Here is a 27665-nt window from a genome sequence, read left to right as displayed (position 1 = left end):
ATTAACCACACATCTCTGGAATAGTCGACCTGAGTCTGTTTAGTAATGTTTAATGGTACATTTACACTTACATTTGCAGCTGCAGGCCTGTAAGCCAGTAACAGTAATTGCATTTGCCTACACACACACATACCCAGACGTGGCAGCAAGCTAAAAAACTGGTTGAAATAATGATAAATAGAAAAATTGAAATGAGAATAGCTTATGGTGGAAATTTTTATTTATATTTAGTTTCTCAAGGCCTTTTTTGATTGTTTTCATTAATAAATTTAAAAATGTTCTTTTCAGTCTGTTATTGTTCATTCTATAATGTCCAATGAATTTTATCCATTACTTTTTTTCTTAAAAAGAAAAAGAGCACTTATTGCAACAGTAGATAAAAAAAGAGTCCAAGTGATTAAGAATATTCCAAAAAAAAAATTTTAAAAACTAAAGATTGTTAAAACACCTTCTTTTCAGTTTTATTTTATTTTTCTATTTCACGTCCAATATGCTTTTTTTTTATTTTACAAGTTATCTTTTTTTTTAGTACCCAATCTAAATATAAATTTAATAATGCTCAACAAATTACACAAGATTAACAGGATCATTGATGTTGTAAAATATATTAATTAATTAATATTAGTAGATAGGTTAAATAAAAAAAAGAAGAAAAACATTATAATATGAAAGACTGTCATGTTTAATAAGTCATTTTAAATACACTGAGTACAATTCATAATATACTTCTAGTAAGAAGTGAATATTTTCCACAATATATAAAGTTATAAATGCTTTATACATAATATTATACTACAAATATTAGTTCTAAGTATCACAGTTTTTAAACAGTTGAAAGAATATTCTTTCGTTCTTTATAATTAGGACGAAGTACACCAATAATTTGCCTTGGAATGTGTTGCAAATACAAAATTAACTCCTTATTACTTTTACTAAGAATATTAAGATATATTGCAAGCACTATTAGCAATCCCGACCAAACATACCTGAAACAACAAAAAATTACTATCATACTTCTTATTCTGAAAGCAGAAAAAAATTATAAAATAACACTCCTAAACATCATTTTTCTTTCCTAACATGTGATACATGATTTTAATCTGTTTTTAGATGCTGAAAATGAATATGAACTCAGAATCTTTTATCACTCACCATTTTTGAATGTTTAAATTTTAATTAAAGGATTTTTTTCATTTTTCAATATATAGTTAACATTTCAATCTCCTCTATTGTATTTTGTTAGCTCATATTTTATTATTTAATTTTGTTAACATAATTTGTAAGCTATAAATAAACAATACTAGGCAAAGAATTAAATCATATCATAGTCAGATATTATGACATATCTAATGTTGAAGAATAAGCCTTCATGGACAAGATTAATCATGTCTGTGCAGGTCAAAATATGTAGCTGAAAACACAGCTGTGTTGGTTGTATTAGGCACTGGATATATAGGAATGAATTAATTTTGTTCAGTATTATTGCTGTCTTAAGTTTGTTAACAGTGCAGTGCCATAATGCCTCTAAATTGTGTAAACGATGTAGATGCCTTTTGTTACATATGTGGTGAGTTTACAGTAAAATCAAATAGAATAAATATTCCACATTTAATTAAAAAAGCATATTATTTATACTTTCAGTGTAAAATTGGTGATCAGGATAAGACATGGGCTCCTCATATAGTATGCACTAATTATTCTGCATATTCAATAAGATGATTGAAAGGTACATGGAAGGCTTTGTCATTTGGTGTACCTATGGTTTGGCGTGAACCAAATGATCATGTAACCAATTGTTACTTTTGTTTAAGTGTGTCTGGAATTTTGTAACAAATCTAAACACACTGTAAAATATCTTTCATTGCAATATGAAATCAGGCCTGTACCTCACAGTGAAATTATTCCAGTTCCTGAGCCACCTGTGAATGTATGTTTCAAAAGTGGCGATGAAGAATCAGGCAGTACTGAAGAAGACAGCAATGATTTTGATTTTCAATTATCTTCCAATAAGCCACATCTTATATCTCAAGGTGAATTAAATGACTTGATTAACTATTTAAAGTTATCAAAAAATCAAGCTGAACTGTTAGGATCAAGATTGCAAGGTTGGAATTTACTTTAAAAAAAATACTAAAATTTCGGGCTTTTGAAGCTGACAAAAAGAACTTTCTCAGTACTTTATTGATGAAAATAGTTTGGTGTATTGCACAAATACTGATGAGCTTATGTTGCACTTAAGACAAGCTCATAAACCTGAGGATTGCCGCCTTTTCACAGATTTGTCCAAGTATTGTTTAAAAGTTGTTCTACTACACAACGGTAACAAATAAACTTCAATACCAATTGCCTATGGCATTATTTTGAAAGAGACATATGATGTGATGAAAGACATTCGTGAAAAATTATAAAAAACATAGCTGGAACATATGTGGTGATTTGAATGTTAAAGCTATTTTGTTAGCATACAGTTGGGCTATACTAAGTACTTGTGTTTTCTTTGCGAATGGGATAGCCAAGCTCGGGATAAACATTATGTTATCGAAGAGTGAAAGAGACGAAACAACTTAACTCCAAATGGGAAAAATATTATTCATATTCACCCTTAGTTGAACCCAAAAAAAATATTTTTACCCCTTTCCATATCAAGGTAGGATTAATGAAAAATTTTGTAAAAGCAATGAAGACAGATGGTCCCGGATTTTTGTACATCAGGCAGAAATTTCCGAATGTAAGTGAAGGAAAAAGTAAGTGAAGGGATTTTTGTAGGTCCTCAAATACGAGAGTTGGCCAATGATGATGTATTTAACTCAACTTAAATAATGTGCAATTTAAATAATGAAAGTGCAGCTTGGGCTTCATTTAAAGACATTTGCAAACATTTTGTCGGCAAAAAAATCCAACAATTACTGATATTGTTAATCAACTTCTTACTTCATACAGAGCTATGGATTGTAATATGTCTTTGAAAATACATTTCCTCCACTCACATCTGGATTTTTTCCAAGATAATCTCGGAGACGTAAGTGACGAACACTGTGAATGTTTCCACCAAGACATTTCAGTAATGGAAAGCCGATATAAAGGGTTATGGAATACTAACATGCTAGCCGATAACTGTTGGACATTAATTCGGGATGTGCCTGAGGTTATTTATAAAAGAAAAGCATCAGCTAAATCATTCTAACACTGGTGTGGGTATGCAGAATTATAAATTTTACAGATTTTAACTATATTATCCCTTAATTTTTTTTTGAAGAGTAATTTATTTAATACTAAGGGTGATAGAAAAATTGTATTTATAGATCTGCATAAGCAAAAAAGCGATACAAGAAAATATATCACACTTAGAGAAATATAATTTTTTTTTGTCTATCAGTGTTAAACATTATATTCTTAATTTTTCTTTTATTTACCTTAAAATTGTTATTTTTTATATGATGCATATGATGTTCGTTGACTTCTATTATTTACAATATTTTTTAATAGATTTTGTTGAACAATAAGTCTAACTAATGATGTATCATTAACAGGTAGACAATTTGTGGTTTTGACTGAACCATCAAAAACAACCTGAATTTTAGTCGTTGAACTGGATGGTTTAAATACTGCATGTGATGAGGTAAATAAAGTACATTTGACCTACTGACTAACAAATTGTCTGAGTTAAGTGCAGACATGTGACCTAAATATCAGTGCTCCTTGATAAAGATGGAATAATTATCCTTAAGACTAAAGTTATTTTTTAACATACATTTGAAAGATAGAAATCTACAATTGACAAAATAATCACCAAGTTCAATGTCATCAGATTTGCAAGGTAATGAAACGAAGAATCTGCTATCTTTATTGCGGAAAGTGTTAACAGAAAAATCCTTTTCACACCTTGAGTGTTTAGTGATTGAAACATCAGTGTCTTCCTCTACTTCTCAAAATTTTTCAATTATGGATTAGAGATTTTTATTATCATTAAGAATAAAAAAATGATGAAAGAGTATTACTGCTCTTAACATCTAAAGGGAGACATCCAGCAACATAATCTGGTTTCTTGGATAATAGGATACTGAGGATTTTGCACAAACTTATTAGTTAAAATGAGAATCATTAGAATTGAGCACCTGACAAAATATCAGTGTGACCTGGGATATTGAAATTAGGATCAGCAAAGAATAAATTATCATGTAGATTGAAGCGAGAGGCATCAAATGAACCAGCAGGTAGGCTATCTGTTAAATTTGGCAAACAGCGCTTGTACTTCAAATGAAAAATTTTTATAAGAGAATGTAATTTGACTGTGACGCTATAATCAGATTCACATGACGAATTACGAGGCATATTCATAAGTAAGTTTGATCATTAAAAAATCCTTATAATTCTTCAAAATCATGATAATTAAAACCTTTTCGTGAGAAAACGTTTTTACTTACAGTTTACTGCATATCTACTTCACATTTCCACATAACTGCTATTCATTTCTAAGCACTTTTCATAATGCTGCACCAGTTTCTTTAACCCCTCTGCACAGATGTTTGCCGCCTGGAAATTGAACCAGTTGACAACAGCAGTCTTGGTTCCTTGTAGTTTTCAAACCATTGTCCATCAAGCCACTTTTTTAAATGCAAGAGAAAGTAGTCACTAGGTGCGCTATATAGAGAGTGGTCTAAAAGTTCCCAACAAAAATCCTGAATCTTCTTATAGATTAAGGCAGCGGTGTGAGGATGCAGTTATTGTGAAGGAGGATTACACCGGACGACAGTTTCCCGCATTGTTGATTTTAGATTGCACGTCTCAGTTGGTGAGTGTTTCGCAGTACACATCAGTTGTAACTGTTGATCCACGTTCCATGAAGTCAACCAAAATGATGCTCTTTTCATCCCATAAAACAGTAGCCACATTTTTTGACTCGAGTACAAAGATTGCTTAAACATTTTCAGTTTTGGGGAACTTGAATGGTGCCACTGCATTGAATGTTTGTTGTTTCAATTCTGCATTGGTGTAAGGATATACACGTCTCGTCACCCATAACAATGTGAGAAAACAATTCATTTCCATCTTGTTGACAGTGGTCCAAAAATGCTCATCCACTGCACATTCTTTGCTCTTTGTGTTGGTCGCTGAGCATTTTCGGTATCCACCTTGCACACAATTTGTTACATCCGAGCTTTTCTGTGAAGTCAACTGCCCAATCATATCGCAGTTTTCAGTTCACTTGTTTTGTCGGTTTGAATACAGGGCCTGCCACTTCACTTTTCGTCATGCACATTTGTGCAGCCATTTTTAAAGTCTTGACACTATTGTCTAACCTTTCCTCCACTCATTACTGTAGGTCCATACACTAGGCACAACACCTGATTAATTTCAGCAGCTGAAGATCCTTTTGCACACAAAAATCTAATCACAGTGCGCACTTCACAACTGGCGGGAGAAATGACTGTCGTAGACATTATGATCTGCATTCACCAGCAGGCAAACAACTACCGAATCAAAACAACAATTGCAGTGGCTTTGTCAATAGCTGATAGATGGCCCTGCATGCTTGAAGCTGTGTTCAGATCTGCTAATATTTAAATATAAGCCGATACCCATACTTTATGAATATGCCAGATACAAGATTATTTTTGGTAATATTAAGTCCTAACTTACGTGCAAATTCATCTGCACAAAAATTTGCTTGGCTGCCAGGATCCAGCAAGATTCTGCATAAATAAAAATTTCCAAATTTGTCACTAATATTACAAACTACAGTAGATAAAATAATGCTTTTATTTGTTTGAAGTTTGAGAGCACAATAAGAATTGTTTTCAGATTTATTGCTTTCTACCTTAGAAAGTTAGAAGTTAGTTAACTTCATCTATATGAATCTGAGAATGATGTTTTTTAGAACAGGTTTTACACATAAGCTTATTAAAACAATCATTAACAAAATGACCAGTATACAAACAATTATAAGAACATTTGTTCTGAGTCAAAAAAGCAATATAATTGTTATTCGCTTTTTAACTTTTTTACAATAATGTAGATAATAATCTGACTTACACAAATTAGCAGCAGACTCCTCATTAGTAGAATCTATTCTTAAAATATTTTCAACATCATGAACAGAAATTACATATTTGTTATCAATTCTCTTTTTAAGTAAATCTAAGCTAACCAAATAATTTTTACTGGTCATTGTAAATTTTTGACAATATTTAAAGCTTCATCCTTTAATGATGAATGCAAGTAATGAATAGTAAAATTCTCCTTATTCGCGAGGGTTAGAGACCATAAAAATGCCGTGAATATAGAATGGAACTAATACTCATTTAAGAAAGAATGGTTGGTTAAGTTATATATAAAATGGGGAAAATCATGCGTACTTCCTTAGGCAAATGTTATTGATGATAAAATACAGATGGCATCATTAATTATAAGCATTGGTTTAATACAGTATATAGGTACGCTATACAAAAAATATTTAACAAAATACCATTTATTTCCTAATTTACTCAAGCACTTACCAAACTGCTTGATTTAAAAACTCACTACAGTACGTACAGTATGTACTATATTAGAAAATGGTATTACATGTTCAAATTGTACTCAGTAATAGCCTTAAAAAGTCAAGAAAACAGCACTACAGTAGTAGATACACTAAAACTAAAATTACTGTAAAGAAAATTTATAAAACTAACCTACAATAATTTGGACTGCATTTACAGAAATTTGTAATTTTCCCTTTTATCGCTCTTGTTTTTAAATCCATGTGAAGTTCTGTGTATTCTTGCACAACATCTTTAATTTTGCGCTTAAAGTTAAGCTTCTATTCAAAGATGGAACAGCATCTATAAAAAACCAGATAAGATCACGGGCTAGTTTAATAGCTTACGTGAGCATTTTGCCATTTAACAGTTTTCCAGGGATTGTATCTTCTATCTCTTTATGTTCATACTCTTAACTGCGCCGTTAAATATTTTAATATTTTTACTTTTTAATGTCGCTACATAATGTAATGTACGTGAATACGAAAAATTCTAGCTGCGAATATAGAAAAGACATTGCAAAATATACACCATGAATAATGAAATTGCAAATGCAGGAAGCACAAATAAGGAGATTTTACTGTAGTTTTTGCATGTCAAATAAATCAACTCTGGAATGAACTAAATCACTAAACATATTATGGTAGTGTTGCCATTCCAGTAAGTTTCCATTAAAAAATCATAGATTTATTGGCTGTAACCGAATCTGTCTGGCACTAGTGAAAATTAGTTTTATGTATTTATTGAGTGATTTCTCTTTAATGGATGTTTGATCTATTAAAATTTTTAATTTAAATTCAATTTTACTCAGTTATCTTGGCCAAAGAGACAGTGTCACCTTTGTTATCAGCTTCAAGCTACGACTGAATGTCACATTGTACTTGCTCTGTAATTCAAGAAAATTTCTTAATTTAATTTTTAGGGTGTAAGTTTCACCTTGCGTTGTGTCAAAATTGTCTGCGAAGGTGTTAATTCTAGTAACTGAGGCTTTGATTATGCCTCTCCTTTTTATTAAATGTTTTTTGTTCATGATTAATTGATTTAACTTAATAAATACAAATTTAACTTTAACAAATAAGAAAATAAATTGAATTGTAATGAATAGCGATGTTGTGTTACAACTATGATGTACGTTCACTGGTGTGAAGATAATGCATGTACGCTTGATAATGCTTGTTTGCTAGTATATTGATAGAAGATAGTGAGGAATGTTATGCGACGTTGACTAAACTGCTGGCACTTGATAACGTTGAGTCTGCGACCTTAACATCCAAGCACATAGCTATTTTCTAATGCTCACATATACAAAAATTAACACAATTCACTAATAGTCTATTAGATTTCACGTTTAGTATCTGGTTTGGAGGACCAAAAATGGTTAACAACCTTCCTTGAATCATTCAAGGATTGCAACTGTTAATGGTGTTTGATGTAGTAAATAATTGTTGAATTGTAAACAAACTGTAACTATGTTTATTAACTTGACCAATTACATTATTATGTTTGATGATGAAAGCGTTTAGGTAAATTACAAATCTACACTTATAGATTTGATTTATAATATAAAACACAACATGATTGCAATAACTGAACATGTAAAAGAACTGCTATGTATGAATAAATTGACATGACATGTTGCTGTAATGAGTGGAGAAAGCCAACTGAACAAAGCAACCATAGAAGCAGAACGCCCTAGTGGTCAAAAAACATAAAAAAACTTATGCTTTTAACTGCTATCACCTTAACAAGATTTGAAATTCTTATTCTAATTCTTCACAAAGGCATTATTCTATTTCCTGTGATAGACAAGTTTAAAAAGATATTTTCAATATATTAAAAAAAAAAGTAATATTCTGTACCTCTTGTTCTGAGATGTTGCAGAGTTATACTGTAAATTAATATTTGCAAATAAATTATTCATTAAATTGATCTTAGATCAATTAATCTAAATTAATTAGATCTAAATTGATCTTTAGACTGAATAGTGAACACTGTTTTGAATTTTACATTATTTCTTTATCTTGTATTTTTTTTTTTGTAAAAACTTACACACTGTATTAACAATATGAACACATTTATTAAAACAAAAAGTTTTCATATATAACTTACTGGAATGTAAATGGTTTAGCAAAGAAGAGAAATGAAAGAACAATAGTGATGGCTTTTCTACAAGTTGTAATTGTTACTGCACCAAGAGCACCACAAATTCTCACTAATGTCAGAACAATCTGAATACCAAGGTACCCAGATAATGAAAACAGCAATGCATACACATAAAAAAACTGAAAAAAAAAAAAATTACAACAAAACCTTGCTTGATTAGAACGTTATAAAAACAATTTATAAAAAAGTAAAATTTACAACATTTAATGAAATAATGTGATCTCTTCTTTTTAGACAACTGCTTGGGATAGAATGAAACTAATGTTCTATTATTATTATTATTATGCTTTTACGGCCAACATGGGACCACTTAAGTCAATTTTAGTTGGATCTTTTCTGAGAAAAGCGTGTTATTTTACTCATCTGAGCTGTCCAGTATTTCTTCATCCGTTCAGATCTTGCTTTCTTTTCTTCATCCGTAAACACCCTCTTCGTTATTTTGTTGTTGTATTTTGTCGTTTGTCTGTCTTTTGTTTAAATCTAATGCTTTTGTCTTTTAGCTTTGTAATTTTTCCAGTTTTATTCTATAGGTCAGTCAGGGAAATTCCCAATTCTTTCATATCTTCTCTAGAGAATTAATGTTGTGAGTGGCAATGTAGTTTATTTGTTTGTTTTATCCTCAATTTTGAAGTTGTGTTGTTTTTGGTTTTTCCAAACGCTCCGATTCATTGTTATCTTTTAAGCCTGTCCACAGGATCCGAGTGCAGCCTTTTCTGGTATTTACCAGACGGTGGATTTTTTCTTAAAAGACCTTCCATATTTGACTTTCAAAGGCAAGTCAGCCTTGGGTGGGAATAAATTCCCGAGTTACAACTCTGGATGTGATCCAGAGAGGTGATTCCAATTTAGTTCACCAGTAGAAATCAACACGTTTCTAACTGGTTATCCAGACGAACCATCGTGGAGGCGCAAACTGATTTTCTTAATTGAGATTTTAAGTATGGAGAAAGTTTAAATCGGTTCCGGAATCATTTCGTCCAAACTAATGTTCTATCATAACATTTTTTAGTAGTTAACTAATATGTTACATTTCAAAAAATTTAGACAATTCTTTCATGTGAAGATACAGTTACCCACTATGTGATTGCAATATTGCATTCATAAACGCATGCTATGAAACTCCCAATGACTTAACTAAAATTATTATAAAAATAGCACAAATAGTTTATTAAAATTAAGTAAACAGTATTTACAATTTTTACAGGTGGTAGCCTCAATTTTAAAGGAAGTACCATGTTTTCATAGAAATTTTCCAAAACAATTAGGTATCAATTTTTTTTTCTTTTTCATAAATTCTTTATTTCATTTCGAATTTAACAGTGAAAACCCTAAAAGTCCGTTAAGCAAGTGAATTTTAAAACTGTTGACATGTTTTTTTTGTAAGGCACACAGTAAATAATGAAAAATAAATAATTAACTATATAAAAACAGTACTAGGTAGAGCTGTATTGAGTACAGAATTTCCTATTATGACATTTTGAGTGACCAACCTAAAACAGTATTGACAGAGCAGAAAATGTCCATACTTTGATGTCTAAAAAATGCAAAAAACTTGCAATTCTGTAATTACTTTTTTTCTATTATACCTATACTTTTTTTTTCAATATACAGAGGTCTCATAATTTACTATGCAAGTGATTTAACATGAGGTAAAAACTTCTACAAAACAACATAAAATGCTATTTACACAAATCTCAAAAAATTTGCATTTCATACTACACTTGCCACAGAAAGTAAGAAGTGAAAAATTACTTATTTATCGAGTGGAATACACTACTATTCTGCATACCAGCATCTCAAGCCCACTGAAATTCAGATGCTGTCAGTTTCATAAATGACATCTACTTTCCATAGTGAATAGATTTGTTTTCCAAAAAATAATTCTTAAGCAGTGCTACTTTTATTTCAAGTATCACAAATATGAGGTTGTATAGAAAATAGCTGAACATTTTTAATTATGTGCCGATGGAGATGTTTAGTGAAATGTGGTTGACAGCAATGCATTCTGCATAACCTCCTTTGTAACCACATGTTCTTAGATTGTTAAAATTTCATTCAGTTTTCGTGTTACTGTTATTTGTATACAACATGTTTAAGTGTTAGTAACAATTTTTATAATGCTAAATATAAGAAGAAAAAATTACAAAAAATAAATGTATGTATACATACATTTTCTTTATTTTTTAAATAAATTATATACATAAAATAATTAATAGTTTAAATTATTTCACTTGATACAGTGATACACACAAAAAAATACAGTTACAAATAAATGTGAAATTCCAAATCATAACAACATTCCTTCTTAAGGCCATAATAAATATGAATGTAAACATATTAATGACATGGATTATAGAAATATCTGTAATACCATAACTAAATAAATGATATATATTAATACTATTAAACAAATAAAAATAATAATTAATATCATTTAATAAAATAACACACATGCTGAAAAAAAATTCTTAACCAGAATCAATAAATATTTTTGTTATAATTTTAAATAATTTATTTCACTTAAAATAGAGAACATAATTTTTAAGGCAAAGAATTCAATTTTATGTCTTATGATTTTCGGGACCTTTAGATACAATGTACAAAAATGCAGACTTGAAAAATCTTTCAAATTGTACCCATAAAATTTTTATATGATAAATCTTTGGACTTATCTGTTATCTTGACCTCTCCCCTACTATTTGAGGCACCTGTCTATTTTTCATTTCATTCCTATATGGCAAATAATAACTGAAAAAATAGAATATCAAATAATTAAAGTTTTTGTGTTTGTTAATAAAAATACGTGTTTTTCATTGTCATTCACTTGTGCATTTTTGTCACATTTTATTTGATATAATTAAAGTATACGATTCTAAAAGAGCAGCTCATTCCTCCATGAATAAGTTTTAGTAAATTATTAGAAATGAAAGAATATGCATAATAAGAAATTGTTAAAATTTAGGCAGAGCATTGTGAAATTGTGTTAAGATAAAAAAAGGATTAATGTATCTGTAACTACCTAAACATGTCATCATAGAACTCTTCATAATATTTGTACATGAGCTGGATCAAGCAACTCTGTTATAAAGATTCTGAGGCAGATAGTGAAATGTCTACCAAGAAGCAGTAATTGACCAGAATATGTATCTATGTTAGGTTTGTTTCTACGCTATGGCCAAAGACGATGGAAAAATTAGTGAAAATGGAATAGTTGTAGAAACAGATGAAAGTTAATTTACTTGTCATAAAATTCATACAAAAATGATGGAAGTTTGATGGTACATGCAAAGAACAAAACCAGTTATTTATTGTATATGTTTCTAAATATTTTTGGTAATGGCACACAAAATGAAGGTGGTCCAGATCACAGACAGGTATTAAAATTTCTATAAATTACAACTTTTTAAAGAGAGAAAATAAAATACAAATCATTACTTCCAAACACTCTCATCCATACACAAATAAAGTCCATAAATTTTTATGTGTACAGAGTTTTGAGTTTTAAGATTTTGATGTGATACTGTTTTAGCAAAACTGATCCATGTTCCAGCATAAATGATCATCTGCAAGTCACTTATGCATGCTACAAAGGAGGGAAGACTGGCTACTAATTATAAACGTTGACCTAGAACACCTTGTTACTGTTGTGTAGATTTAGTAGATATACTGTACTATAAAAATACAATAGCTGGTTTAATTAGTTTTTAAAAGTTTTAATAATTTCAACATATAACCTTAAGTTAGAATGGGCTCAATCCACATAAAAAACCATGCACTCAAGTAACATTAAAAAGTTATAGGTTTTATAATAAATTGTTACAGGATGCAATGTAGAATGCTACAGGATGCAATTTCCATAACTACATATTTGTTAATTAAAAAAATTATTAAAATTACCTAAAAACTAAGTTTGGATGAAGGCAATCTGATTAGGTTTAAAAATTATATACAAGCTCTTGTACTACATACAAAGAGAAATTTTCAGACTGTTCTGATTACATGGCAATATTAAGATATAGACAGATGTGCCAGTGGAGTAAATGGCTGTACTGAATACATAGAAACTTATTATAGAACGAATAAATTTTTTAGAGAATTTGCAACTACTGTTATGTAATCATAAGACAGTAGAAAGAAGCGATCAAGATTCTCAACATGGTTGTCATTTTTTGTGTGGAAATCAAGGTAAAATCTATACCAATATTCAAAATAATTCTTGAGTTTCAAATTAAAAATGAGATGAAGATGTCATGCTCATCATTATTGTGCCTTGAAAGTGGTAAAAATTTAACAGTTCATGCACATTACTAACCGTCTGCAATACGTGACAAATTAAATGACTGATTGATTATATGTGGCTGGTGTAGGTTAGTAATGTGGTCCTCACAATCATGTGTCATGTCACCACATAATAGTTTCCAGGTTACTTACGCCTGAAAAAAAGCATTACTACCTGGAATATCTGTCAGAAGTTAAGAAAATGCAAATAGCGGACTACCAGAGCATTTCCAGTGCCATAAGAAATAACACAACTGATGTAAAATAGAGAACTGAAATGAATAGATGCCTTAATTCAAAAGAAAGGGCTTGAATTCAATACAGCAAGAAGCCTTAGAAAATTTTCTGCAACTATCTGAGTTATGAGAGGGCACTAGCATTTTTGTATTGGCCATAAGGAAATTAATCTACCAAGGATGGAAGCCAACTGTAAAAATACAATATAGATAGGTCTACTTTTTTGTTAAATCTGGAATGTTTTTAATAATACCATGTTATTATACAAAATTATAAAATACAAATATTAAAATTTTAACTACCTTAGGAACATATAATACACCAGTCCAAATACTGCCAGTTAATGTCATTAGTACTAATAAATAAAGAAATCCAATAGCATAGGAATACATGACTAGTTCAGTATTAGAAGCAAAAAATTTTTTTAACATTTTTTCTTGAACATTACCAATAATAGCATCACATAACAGAGCGCAGGAAATCATTACCACACCTGGAAATAATGAAAAAATATAACTTGTAATTACTGAAGTAACATATTGAATCTTTTGAAAAATAAACATTATAATTATGCATTAACTTTAAAATTATTTATTAAAGAAAAAGATACTAAACAAACTTATTTATTTTTTCAGAAAATTTTAGAGAAACAAATTAGTATTTTAGCAAAAACAAATTTGCGAGAAATTCTTTACTTTTTTGCAAATGCGCGAGAAATTATTTAGTTTTTCACTAATTTGCAAGAAATTCTTTTCTTTTTCCATAAATTTGCGTGAATTTCTTAATTTTTCACAAATCTGCAAGATATTCTTCACTTTTTCCTCAAATTTATGAGAATTTCTTTAATTTTCTCAAATTTGCTAAAAATTCTGTTTTTTTCACAAATTTTTTTGGAGAAATTCTCTAATTTCACCAGACAAGAAAAATGAAGAGAAAATAAAATTTTTTTATCAACATATTTTGCTGACTGATATATAGTATCTGTAAATGAGTAGTTTTGGTGCACTTGTTTACTGTACTGTGTATTTATTCATAGTCTTTTAAAAATATAATAAATTTTACACAAATTGAAGCGAAAATTGCCTGTAAAGCGTGTATATATATATATATATATATATATATATATATATATATATACAAAAGCGACATGCATTGTCTCTCTTGATTGATTTACTGATTCTATTTTCAATAGAAGTTACTATTAATGAGTATTATTACTGTATAAACTGATAATGCAAAGTTGTGCCGTGCAATCCAAAACAATGCAGGTAATCAAAAATTGTACTGTTGTATAATTATGTGTAATCCGTAAGTGCAACCATGTCACTGGTCTATTGCAAAACTTTGGATGGTATAATAAACTCAACGATTAACCATATGGCAACAAGCTTTCATCAGATCAAGATACTGAACGATTTCTAGGGTGGCAATTTAAAACATGATAATAAGAGTGAATGGTTATCAAGGAGCAGTTAGTAATTACAATAAAAAAATGAACAATTTATTTGAAGAAAATCAATAAAAGTTAGAAATATTTTATATAGTTAATAATGAGAATAATATCTGAATTACAGGTATACTTTATTCAGTAATTATCGATATATTACTGAAATTACATTACTTTTTCTTTTATAACATTAAGTAAAATATTATATCCTTATAAGTAGAAAGCATGTTTCAAACAAACTTTCTCTTCAATATTTATTAGTCTATGTGAAAGGCTACTTTATAAGGTATTATTTTGTAAATAAATAGAATATACTGACTGTTCAATGAAACAAATTGAGGTTGGATGTGGGTTGTAACTATCATTAGTAACTTTTCAGAAAAAAGGAACAGAAAATACCATATACAAATGTGCATGACCAACAGTTACATCCATTTAAAATAATTCCAGAATTACATCTATCAGAAGACACATACAGTGTTAGTGACATTGAGAACTAAGCTAAGTTACTAATAAAAGCATTTTTTTATTAAAACAACTCTTTTTTTTAATTTAAAGATCAGTTATAGTAAAGAACTATTTAATAAAAATATTTGTTATAATGAAATATCATTAAAAATTATAATTATATCAGATTTAAATTTAAAAAATTAATTATTTATTAATAAATAAAGCTAATAATTACCTTTATTACCTTAAAATAACTAATAAATTTATTTAATAAAGTAATTAATTAAAAATATTTCACTTACCAACAAAACTAAACTTTGGTGATACTTTACTGTCTGCTAATGTGAAAAGAGTTAGTCCTACAGACATTAAAACTGCAGCACTATAATCAATAAATGAATATTTCTTTTGCTGAATAATAATTGATCCGATCATTACAGGTATAAGTTTACAACTTTTAAAAATAACTTGTGTTGGATAATTTAAATAGCCTAGAGAAGAATTAGAAAATCCCATAGTTCCTAACGTCAAAATAGCTAACAAACAGTACATTTTAACTGGAATTCTGAAAAAAAATCTATACATCAACACATTATAAACACACCTACAATACAAAAATTAAAAGTAACAATGAATCAAGAACTTTAAAACCAAATCATTTTAAGAGACTTTTTAACATCATTTTTTAATGCTTTATTTTAAAAGATAGAAACTTTTTTGAGTAAAACAGACTAATTTTCTTCCTTCATATTTGTATCTGGTACTGTGTAGTTATGGTACTGCTCGTAGTAAATAATACCTAATAAAAATACAAGAACTACATTAAAGAACAATATTTTATTTATCCTATTTCTTACAACTCTTTACATGCTAAGATTGATTAACAAAAAATATGCTAAATGTGTAATAGTGAAAATATTTAAAAAAAAATAAAATTATTTTTAATAAAATATTTTACTACAAATATTATGAAAAAATTTCTCCAAAAAATTCTAATTTTATTATATATATATAAATACATACACAGTTTTATAATAAAATTGGGACTTTTTTTGGAGAAATGTTTTCATAATTTTTGTAGTAAAATATATATTACTAGTTTATCTGTTTTATCTGTTTTTAACATATTCAGTGTAATTATAGTTTGGGAAGAATCTCATGTAACATTTTACACACATTTTGCTAACTCACAAATATATGCTTTATAATGATACTTTGACCACTAATACAATACAATAATAATATAAAACTAATAACAATATACAAATTACAAAGTGCTCAATTTCATCATATTACATTAATTCATTGACAGACCCATAATCTTCTTATAGGACCAATTTCAGAAAGTGGTTTGTCACATTTTTTCAAGTTAAGAAAACGAAGAGTTTGGAAAGACTGCATCAAGGAGAATTTTTTCTAAAATCATTTAACTTGTTATCTCATTTAGCCAAGTAAAAATAGAACCATTAAAAATTAATCCATAAAATTTTTCTTTGTTTGATGTTAATCATATAGTTCAATAAACTGAATCTGACCTGCTTAAATTTCTATTACAAACAGAAATTAAATTTGATGAGTCAACAAACACAAACATTATCTTTTTGAAGTATTTCTTTTAATAAGAATTGTGTAATTGAGACTACTGAAGGTTATGCAAGATTCTAATTATGGGTCAATCCATTTGAAGTCACCCAAGAATGGTTGCTCAACCAACTCAAAAAATTGAAACCTAACTACTTACATGTTCAGGAACTTAAAACTATTGTTTTTAGATTTTTTTATTTAACCAGTTTAACTGTAGTGTTCATTTTTTTGTTATGGTGTGCACACCTATTTTTGTGATTGTAAGGGTTTATAGAAAAATTCATGACTAAAACAATTATTGGTTCTATTAGTAAGAAACAAAAAGCAATTTATTCATATTTTCTCAAGGTAAAAGACTAGTCCAGTGGTTTATTTACCTATCTTTCTTCTTTCTATAAGAAAATTACCAACAACATTAAACATGAATAACTGTGAAATTCACTTTTGGTAATACTTTTCAAGAGGCAGAGATGGCATACACAGTTTGAATTAATTTTTATTTGTAGATATATGATAGTAGTTTTACCATAAATAATATTAATGGTGATATACTTACCCCTAAATTTTTATGAATTTTTGAAAACTAATTTTTAAATTCATATTTTGGCTTCAAATAACAAATTTGCCCAACTTGCAATGTTTTTGTATATGTTTATAACAAATAAAAAAGTTTCTTGTGTATTGTACTAATAAAAAAAGTTATAATCTCTCAAAAATCATGAAAAACCTGTTAAAAGCGATACCATTTTGACTCACTAAATATGTGCTCCAAGGGGGTTTATTGTCTTCTTGGCACTTTAATATATTTTTATACTTATTACTATAGTTGAAATAGAATTGTTTGTACCATTCAGCAACAGTGTTCATGTTATAAAAGGTGTTTGAAGTCATTTCCAGTCATCATGAAAATTCATGTTGCAATATCCTCATTTATGCTTATGGCATCATTTAGCTTTGCACTTACAGAATGGTCAGTCTGACATTGTAAGTGACCTGTTCACATCATTACCGAATGTCTCAAATTTAATACTGTATTTGGAAGTGTTTATTATTAAATAAATAAGTTTTACGTAATAATATTATATTTGTAAATTTTAAAATCAGTTAAATTTTTACATTATTTTCATGTAATTTCACATAAAATAATGGAAGAATAATGTTCCATAGGAATTTATGTGAATGAATAATGTAATAAAACAGTGTATGGTACAGTGCCAAAAGAACTCATTAAAATTTGTGAATTTAGTGATGAAAACCAACTCATTCTTTTACGTTTTAATTCAAATGTCACTAGTGTTTGTAAATATCATGATAAACGTTTTTGTCAAAATTCAGTCACCTGTGTATGGACAGTTCTGTTGTGACCCTTTGAGAACTCATAAAAAACTATTGAGAAAAACTTAAGATAAATAAAATTAGAGCAAGCAAGCTCTTAAAGAACACATTTTTCAAATTTAAATTTTATTCCTGGAAAGTCTCTTTGTATTAACTGTTTCACAAGTATTTTTTCTCAGCAGAACAAAGAACTATATGAATGCAAAGACCAAGAGCATACATTGTCCCACATCACAATATTGAACAATTGGATGCTGCTTGTAGATCAAAGGCCATCAGCATTAAAATTTAAAATAAATAAGGTATCTGAAAAATTAAAAAAGAATCTTGAATTGTGTTTTGACTCAAAAGGTTCTGAAAATGAAAATCTAGCTCAATCTTATTCACAAGAATATGATGATCTTATTTTAAAACTAAAAGAAAAATGTATTCTTGCTTCTAAAGAAGATAAGGTTAAAATTATCAATTTACTTTGGACCAGATCTAAAATAATAGCAGGCTGTGTCCTGGTAAAAAGGATTGTGTTAGCACACATGCTGATGGTGTCAAAGTGCATAAGCAAAAGTGCCTTGTTCTGATAAACATAAATGAATTGTATGTCTCCTTTAAAAGTGAAAACCCTAAGGAAAAAATTGGAAGATCAAAGTTCTGCAAACTCCATCCAAAATGGTGTGTTTTGGCTGGTGCATCTGGGACTCATACAGTTTGTGTCTGCCCCTACCACCAGAACATAAAACTCATGATTGATGGTTCCAAACTTAATGTTGATTATAAGGACTTAGTAGTCATCTTTGTTTGTGCAAGGATAACTACAGCTGTATGATGAATGTGTGCACCAAATGTCCAGGTAAGCACGCTGACTCTTCTTTCTGAAGAGTATGATGTGTTGCTAGATACAGTAATGTACAAACATTGGGTAACAGCTGATAGGGCAAAGATGATTCTTCAGACCAAAGATGAGTTTTTAAATCATTAGTGGAAACATTGGAAAAACTGTAAACTTACCATTTCGTGTCAAAAGTTCAAGCTCAGTTTTTCAAGAAGAAAAAATCAGAATTACATGAAGAATAATGTTGGTGTTGGCAGACTTTGCAGAAAACTTTTCATTTCTTGTTCAAGATGAGACACAGCGCTTTCATTGGGTCAACAGTCAAGCCACAGTTCCCTTTTACGTTCTATTTCAAGGAAAATGACGTATTACATCACAAAAGTGTCTATGTTTTAAGTGATCACTTGGAAGAATGATACGGCAACATTTTATTGCTTTCAAAAACTTTTAACAGACCATATATCAAGGAAATACATCAGAACATTAAAAACTCATCTATTTTACTGATTGTGCTTCAAGTCGGTATAAAAATAGAAAGAATTTTGCCAATTTGTGATCACAAAAAAGACTTTACCTTGAAGCCAAATGGCACTTCTTTGGATCATCCCATGGGAAATATGCCTGTGATGGTGTGAGAGGAACAACAAAACGAGAGGTGACAAAGGCAAGTTTGCAAAGGCCATTAAACAGTCAGATACTAAATGTTGATGAAATGTATTCATTTTGTAATCATAAGCTGAAAAATATGAAGTATTTTTGTATTAAATCAGATGAGAAGCTAAGATCTCAGAAACTCTCAAAAACTGTTTTGAGTGCTGTGTAAGAGTTGTTGGTACTAGAAGCTACCACAAGTATTTTCCTGTGTCAGAAGGCACTGTAAGATGTTACTTTATTTCAGACTCCAAGGACTTCGAAGACCATCCTGTGTCATGTATTGTACCAATTTTAAGGAAAAAGATTCCTTAAAATCTTTCCAATCATCATACTTGTGTGTATGATGATTGGTGGTGGATAGGAGAAGTGGTAGATATTAGCCTCGAAAATGACGATGTGCAGATTCATTTTTTCCACCCAGTTGGTCTATGTACATAATTTCAAAAGTCTCAACAAGACAAAGTGTGGGTACTAATCTGCAACGTTCTGAGAAGTTGACATCACTTGAACTAACTACAGTGATAGGTCATTTTCACACAATTATCAGAAGGGATACACAGTTGTGTTGGTTAACAATATTAAATAATAAACTTTAATTGCTACAAAAACAGGCTATTTCATTGTGAAGAATAATTAAAATCTTGCTACAATTTATTTTTTCTTCGATAGTGTTTACAAAAATAAACAAATATAAAATAAAAATAATAATAATTCTTGAAAAAAGATGTAGACTATTACTGAAATCTCAGTTTGGGTAAATTATTTTGAATGAAAATTGTATTAGGTTACTGGTATTGGTTAAGTTATTAAATTACAACCTATAATTAATAATTTTAAAAATACTGAAAATTAACATGTACTTTCATCATACTAAAGATCAATTTTCTGTGACCACTATTCAAAGATTCAAAGTGATGAAACTACCATTCCCTCTTTTTAACTTTTCCCAAAATTTAATGCCATTCATAAAATCATATTTAACAATTAATATCATATTATTAATCTATCATCATTTTCAAAGAATTTATGTTGGGCTAGTCTGGAGATAATAATCAAAATTCAGGACAAAACACGTATTTATATACTTGTACATACATGTCCTGGAAATTTGTTTGTTTTTCTTTTTTTATATTTTTTGGACTCTAGGGTTGTGAAACAACATCCATAAAAATCTGACTTCAAAATTGTTGACCAATTACTATACTTTCCCTTGCTTTATAGCAACTATAGAGCTGTATTAAGTAAGTAAAAGAAAAGTAATACAATTATATTTAAGAAATAACTAAATAAAAATACTATAACAAAAAAAAAGATCAATGTACAGAATGTAAGCAACAACTGAAGTTGGTTTGTTTATTTTTCTTCAAAATCAGTATAGAAGAGAAAATTTTAAGATGAAGTGAAGCATTTTAAGTTGTAATAAGAATTTTAAGTCAATCAGAATTAGTGGTAAGAGAATAATTCAAAATTATTCTTTTTCACCTTATTATCTTAAAACCAGTTCATTAAAAACATTGAAATTTGTCACAAATAATTGTCTAAATTTATATATATATATATATATCCCAATTTTGGCCTTATTTTTTGACCCCACTGGCCAAGGCAGTATGAAATTACCAATTTTCTCCTGACAGGATATCTAGGAGGTGTTGGCCAAACTTAAGGGACTGATTCAGAACATAAAAAACTTCATGTAGATAAATGCCCATTCTTGATTTATTTTCCATCTGTTCACCTCATTTTGGAATTTTCTAATAGAAAATATTAGTTTTATCAAATGCTTTAATTAGATAAATTGCGTTCATTTTCTTTTGAACAAAATGACACCTAATTATAGACTGATAAACAGCTGTGATATGACTGAAATTGTTTTGAAGTGGAATGCAAAAAGTATGAGTGAAAACAGCCATAAAATTATCAGACTGCATAATTTCCAGTCTGAATTTTGACAAATGAGTACTTGATTTCACAATTATTAGTTTCTTCTAATACAATTAAACTGTAAAATCAGTTTAAAAAATTATATTTAATCAAAATGGTTTCTTATAAGGGAAACATACAATAGATTATTAATTTATGCATGAGGTGACACAACTACATTCAGTACAAGCTAATGAAATATTATCACAATCTCTAGGAACACTCAGATAGATTTCTAAAATTGTTTACTAAATTTATTATAAAAAATCAATTTTCAAAATCATTTCCTAATCTTATTTCATAATTTAAAATAAAATAATTTTAATTAATTGTAATAAAGTTATTAATAATTAAAAATCCAATGCTGCATTTGAAATGCATCATTTCAACCCTTGAAATGATTTCCCAGGGTAAAGCTGGGAAAATTATGCAATCCTTTACTGGTTTTTTTTAAAAGCATCTTTGAAACATTTAATTCTCATCTGTGCATTTTTATTTATTTATTATTTAAACAAATTTTTTTTTTAGTGATGTGTAATTAATAATATGAATATAACTGCACAGGATAGCTATGAATGATCATAATCATTCATTATAATCAATCTGTATACTTCCTTAATTTTATTTTATATTTTTACATTTATTATTATGACCTTGACATCTGCTTTTATAAGTATTACAAAGAAAAATAATAGATGAAAAAATGCCAGACTCTTGTCATAAATTTACAGCTAATAAATAAAAAAATAAAGATAAGAAAAGAAAGAAGATGAAAAATACAAAAATTTTAAAGAATAACAAAACTTACTTTCTCTCATTAACTTTTCCTTGTAAATTTAATTCAGTGAATCCAAACAATGTATAAAATGCAAACTGAACAAGAGTCAGGTACCATCCATATGCTTGATAACCATCAATTTCTATTGTAAATAACAATTCCTGCAATAAATATAACAACTTTACAATTTTTAATTCTATTTTTTTATCACAAACAGCATAAACGCACAAGGGTTGCACATGGGAATGTAATATTTATAGGAAATGAATAATGACAAACCTTAGTAAGATTTGAACCCAGAACTTTCAAATGATAGCTCTGCCAAGGAAGTCAGCAATAATAAGCTTTAAACAAATTTCAAATACTTTAACATCTTTAATTCAAGAAAATAGGATGGACAGTTCAAAATCCACAGACTTCTATTATTTTCTAAGGAAATAGGAGCCTGAAACTAGATTTCAAAAAATATGTCTGCATGTTAAATAACAACACCAATGTAAAATTTTGACATGAAAAAGTTTAAAGTATAAAAAAAACTTAAGTAATAAGATTATTTTCCAGGTTTAAGAACAAATTCTGTAGCAAAAATTTAATCTAAGGACAGAACCTAGAATAACTAACTGCTGCTATTTAATTTCAAGGCATTGCAGTACTGAATCACATTAAATTTCTGAAATTTTATTAAACCAATTTCCTACTGCAGAAGAGTGTGTATTCAGTTTACTAATTTTATCTATTAGTTAGATCTAGATATTGCATATAGAAAACATTCAATAATGATCTGCTGATGCGACTGTAGTATTAACTAACATTCATTATATTTTTACGAAGTTTACAATAAAATAAGCCAATTAATTAATTCACCAGTGGAAGAAAAAACAAATAAAGGAGATAAAAGTTAACTTTACTGAAATCCTTAACTACAAGTTTGGGTAATTATTTTTTTCAATATTCTGTTTTCTTATGCACGAAGAAGAAAGATAAGCATACTAATAGATATTATTTGGAATTAAAAGATACATGGAAATATCACTGACTGTCACAATTTCAACAGACCTACCAAGAGGGATTGAATGAAGTATAAGAAAAATGGGATGGCAGAGGAAGATGATCTTCAACTCCGTAACTATTTATATCTGTCTAGTTTTTTAAATTAACCAGAAATTTGTAATAACATAATTAATTTCACAAATGAAGTAGGCTATAAGTAGTAACTTTTGACCCATCCTAATACCTTCTACAAATCTTCAATAACTTCTATATTAGACAATCATCCAAGGGGATTGTCTGGGCACTCTATTTCCTATCCATTATGAACTAGGCTGAGATGCCTATCTTCTAAAACCTGACCTCCTACTCCTGACTATTAAAACCCAATGAAATTACAAGTAATTCCCTGGAAAAATTAAAATATATATACATCACAATATAAACATACACTGGCACCTATACACATATGATTTGTCATAGGAATAATTATCAGTAATGAAAGCACTTCATTCACTGGACATATTCACAAGCACAATGTCAGGGGTTTGGCTCATAAAAATTCATATGAATTTATTGAACCATTAACAAGATGAGGTCAAGGTCTCATTCTTTGCTTCTTAGCAGGGAAAAATCCGCATATTCTTCTTGTTCCGACTTCTTGATGATCACTATCAGCTTGAGAAGTCTTTCTTTCTTTTCCTGTTTAGCCTCCGGTAACTACCATTTAGATAATTCTTCAGAGGATGAATGAGGATGATATGTATGAGAGTAAATGAAGTGTAGTCTTGTACATTCTCAGTTCGACCATTCTTGAGATGTGTGGTTAATTGAAAACCAACCACCAAAGAATACCGGTATCCACGATCTAGTATTCAAATCCGTGTAAAAATAACTGGCTTTACTAGGACTTGAACGCTGTAACTCTCGACTTTCCAAATCAGCTGATTTGGGAAGATGCATTAACCACTAGACCAACCCGGTGGGTTAGCTTGAGAAGTCTATGGACCAACAACATCACTGATATTTTGTTTCGCTTGAGTCCTTGACAAGTTTAGCATTTTTTGCCTCTATTAAATGTTTGGAATGGTAAGATCCATGCTGATTTTCTTTGCAAACACTTTTCTTGTCATTGGCTTAACTTGCTTTTGACTGCTTGATGTACATATATCACAAAAGAGTTGATTATATACTGTTCAGCATTTCATAAAAAATGCAAAGTAGCAAGCATGCTAATCACAATTCTCCCTCTCAAGTTGAGAAGCATTTAGTATATCACCTATTGTCACTAAATATATTTACAACTTAAACACTACTAAAACTAATGAAGTATTAAATAAAAACTACTATTTGTATATTTACACTAGTGAGAAAAGACTAACATAAATGGTAATGTGTAGTCTGTCACACAATGATGGCCTCCCTGGCATTAATGGAGTGAAGTAAAAAGACAGAAATAGTGACCGATACTGGCCTTGAAGTGGTAAGGGAAGTGAAGGAAAGGTGGTACTGGAGGTGATGATGCCATCTTTCCCCGAACAAATTCCTAGAGTGGTTTTTGTTAGGAGAGTAAATCTGACAGACTACACCTTACCATTACGGGGTTAACATCCTTTCGGATGTTAACCCCGTAACAACCATGTTATTTTAATGAAAATTAAAATATTGCATGGCAAATAAATACAAGGAAGAAAAGTATAAAAATGTAACTAAAAATAATTTACAAACAGAGAAAAATATAATCTATATTAAGACTAGAACTGCAATGGTTTTTATTATTTTAATTTCTTCTTCTATGATTATAAAAAAAAATTAATCAGTAGATTGTTCAATATCCACTCATACCCAGTTTATTTAAAAAGGAAACTGTCATTAAAAAACAAAGATTATTGAAAAAATTTAATTATAGGCTTATGAAAAATGTATGTATAAATTTGTTTATTAAACATGGCAGTTATATAAATTAATATATTGTAATTACGTGAAAGAAATTTTATCAAAGATTTACAAGATTAGATAAATAAACTGATATGGATTCATAAGTTACTTCTAACTGAAATCCCCATTTCCATAATGGAAGTATTCAAAAATTTTTAAAAAACTGTTAAAAAAATTATATACATATAATTGTACATACTTTTCTTCATTATTTTAATTAGATATATACTAACAAAATAATAAGTTAGCTAAAAATTACCATACAAGCCATTTAAGGTATCCAGCACATTAAGACCAAAACAAAACAAAGAGCACAGGACGAGTAGACTAAAGAATATCAGATATATAAAATTATTCATTTTTAATAACACATTTTTTTAAATTTACTATTTAATATTTTAATGAATTTTATTTCATAGCATCACAATGCTATGAATATTAGATAAATTTAACATATGACAAAATTATAATAGTAAATAAGTTTTGTTTTGAAGTTTTAAAATATTTAAATTTTTTGAATTGTTCAAATCTTTAAATTCAAAAAAAAAATTTCTTGCAAAAACATACAATCAAAATAAAACTAAAATTTAACTGATAAAAAAATGTTTCAGTAAGAAAAAATATTTCCTGTTCTCTGAATTGTAAATTTTTACTATGCATAATGTAAACATCCTTGAAAATTTTTATTTGTTGGGAGGGTTTCTTAGAATCTAATATCCTCAATTGTTTCAGGAGTTGATTAACAGTCTTGATTTCTCAAATTTCAGAAAAAGGCAAGATATCCTAACAATCTCTTATTATTTTGACAAATTACTGATCAAATCAGCTGTGCATATATACCCTTCACAAACTAAGGAAACAAATTAGTTGATATAAATAAATCTGGTTTTTATTAAATGTTGTTTAAAATATACAATGTTGGCCAACTAGTGCTGACACAAGATGTGAAGACAATACTAACTCGTAAATAACAGATAGTCTTAAAGAAACTGTTTGTCATATTTCAAATTAAGATATGTAATAGGATAAAAATAACATTTCTTTATAATAAAAAGCTGAACAAAATACATGACTCAATTTCATAAAATTTTCATTAATTATATTGAAAATTACAAACACTAAAAATTAAAACCAATCTGTAAATATATTTGCATCTAAGTAAATCTAAGTAATTAGAACCACTTGCCACTTCTAATTTTTTTGTGAATTTCCAAGAGTGAACTCTCATGTTAACAATTTTCTTTGGTTGTTGTGGTTCAATTATTAGTACTATCCAAGGAGGGGATGGGCGGCATGCTACAAGACAAAGCCCTTACAGTTCAATTGTATGGTGCATTATATTAAGATAAACAATTTTAAAACTTAAAAAGGAAGGGTAACACAAATTTTAACATTATTTTTTTAACTGTTGTGAATAATAAATTATTGTGAATTTTGTTTTTAAAGACCGATGTAAATTGATGTATAAAAAAAGTTGCAAATTAAATTATTCACATGCAAAATACAGAAATTTGAGATATGTCAAAAAAGAATTCCAGATTAATTAAATACATTTTTTTGTGTCAATAAAATATAATTTGCCAAATACATCGGAAGACAAAACTTACCTGTAAATATCCGTACAATAAGAAAAAAACGAACACTCCAGTTGAGCATATAAGGATCTGTTTATACTGGCTGAAATTGCTTATATTGTAGTAAAGAACTTTAATTTCATTACGCTGCTGTGCTGGTGGATCTTCATTCTTAGCCTTATCACAAACATTAATTTTCACGTCCATATTATTACATAAAGGACAGCGATCAACTCATACTATCTGGCAATTACCATTACACCATCATCGCCGCGAACAGAAACACTATTAATCACAACACTACACTACACGTAGTCCCAACGCGTTCCACAACAATCCAATCTTATCTCAGGAAAACATAACCTCAACTTTAGAGTAGTAATGGGAAGAATCGTGAACGATAGTTCCTTCGATTCGATTCTTTATACTGAACGAAAGAATCGATTTGCAGGAGAAACCGATTCTTTTTACGATTCTTAACAATGAAGTGGTAGGCGACGTAGGCGACGCCGCGCGTCGCCTACCACTTAGGTAGGCAAACCGATTAGGTTTCCCTAATCTTTCTCAATTACGATTCGATTCGATTCATTCAATCTTTCTTATGCATAGCTTGTATAGGGGGGGGGATCTTCCAACCATACCAAATTCTAGCCTGCGTTTATTTTATTTATTGTTTTCCACACGTGACGCCTAACTTATTACATCACCGTCACTAATGTTTACTGACATTCGGCAAATTTATTACTTCTGATTATAAAATATTTTGATTAACTGTGCTATTTAACTGAGTTAATCTTAAATGCCTGGAGGCTAAATAGGAAAAAGAAAGAAAGAGAGAAGGGATGATAAGTGCAGCTTACCTCTGTGGATCTTGAACGTCTAAGTGGGTTCCACCATGTTCAAAGCACAGTTGATGTGCCTCCATGTGCGGTTGTTCAGCCACAACAGCACATCGGGGTGATCATTTCAAATG

The 27665-nt window shown here is 29.2% G+C and overlaps 1 protein-coding gene across 2 annotated transcripts; it reads right to left on the bottom strand.

Annotated features, from left to right (window-relative positions):
* Positions 1–658: 658 nt before the first annotated feature.
* Positions 659–27069, bottom strand: LOC142326813 (adenosine 3'-phospho 5'-phosphosulfate transporter 2-like). Of its 2 annotated transcripts, XR_012756871.1 has the most exons (7): positions 26726–27069; positions 22224–22354; positions 15396–15658; positions 13499–13689; positions 8628–8800; positions 6676–6821; positions 864–986 (listed from the first exon to the last, which is right to left on the bottom strand). XR_012756871.1 is itself a non-coding variant. In XM_075369526.1 (6 exons), exons 1-6 carry the CDS (start codon positions 26897–26899, stop codon positions 824–826), a joined length of 1095 nt encoding a protein of 364 aa, XP_075225641.1. In that variant the 5' UTR covers positions 26900–27068; the 3' UTR covers positions 659–823. The 2 variants fall into 2 exon arrangements, 1 of the variants encoding a protein (XP_075225641.1); XM_075369526.1 differs by lacking the exon at positions 6676–6821 and having other exon boundaries at positions 659–986; positions 26726–27068.
* Between the last annotated feature and the right edge of the window lie 596 nt (positions 27070–27665).

Source organism: Lycorma delicatula, chromosome 6 (assembly GCF_047948215.1).
Source record: "Lycorma delicatula isolate Av1 chromosome 6, ASM4794821v1, whole genome shotgun sequence".
Taxonomy (NCBI): Eukaryota; Metazoa; Arthropoda; class Insecta; order Hemiptera; family Fulgoridae; genus Lycorma; species Lycorma delicatula.
Note: the sequence above shows the minus strand (reverse complement) of the source record. Positions and strands in the feature narration are given on the sequence as shown.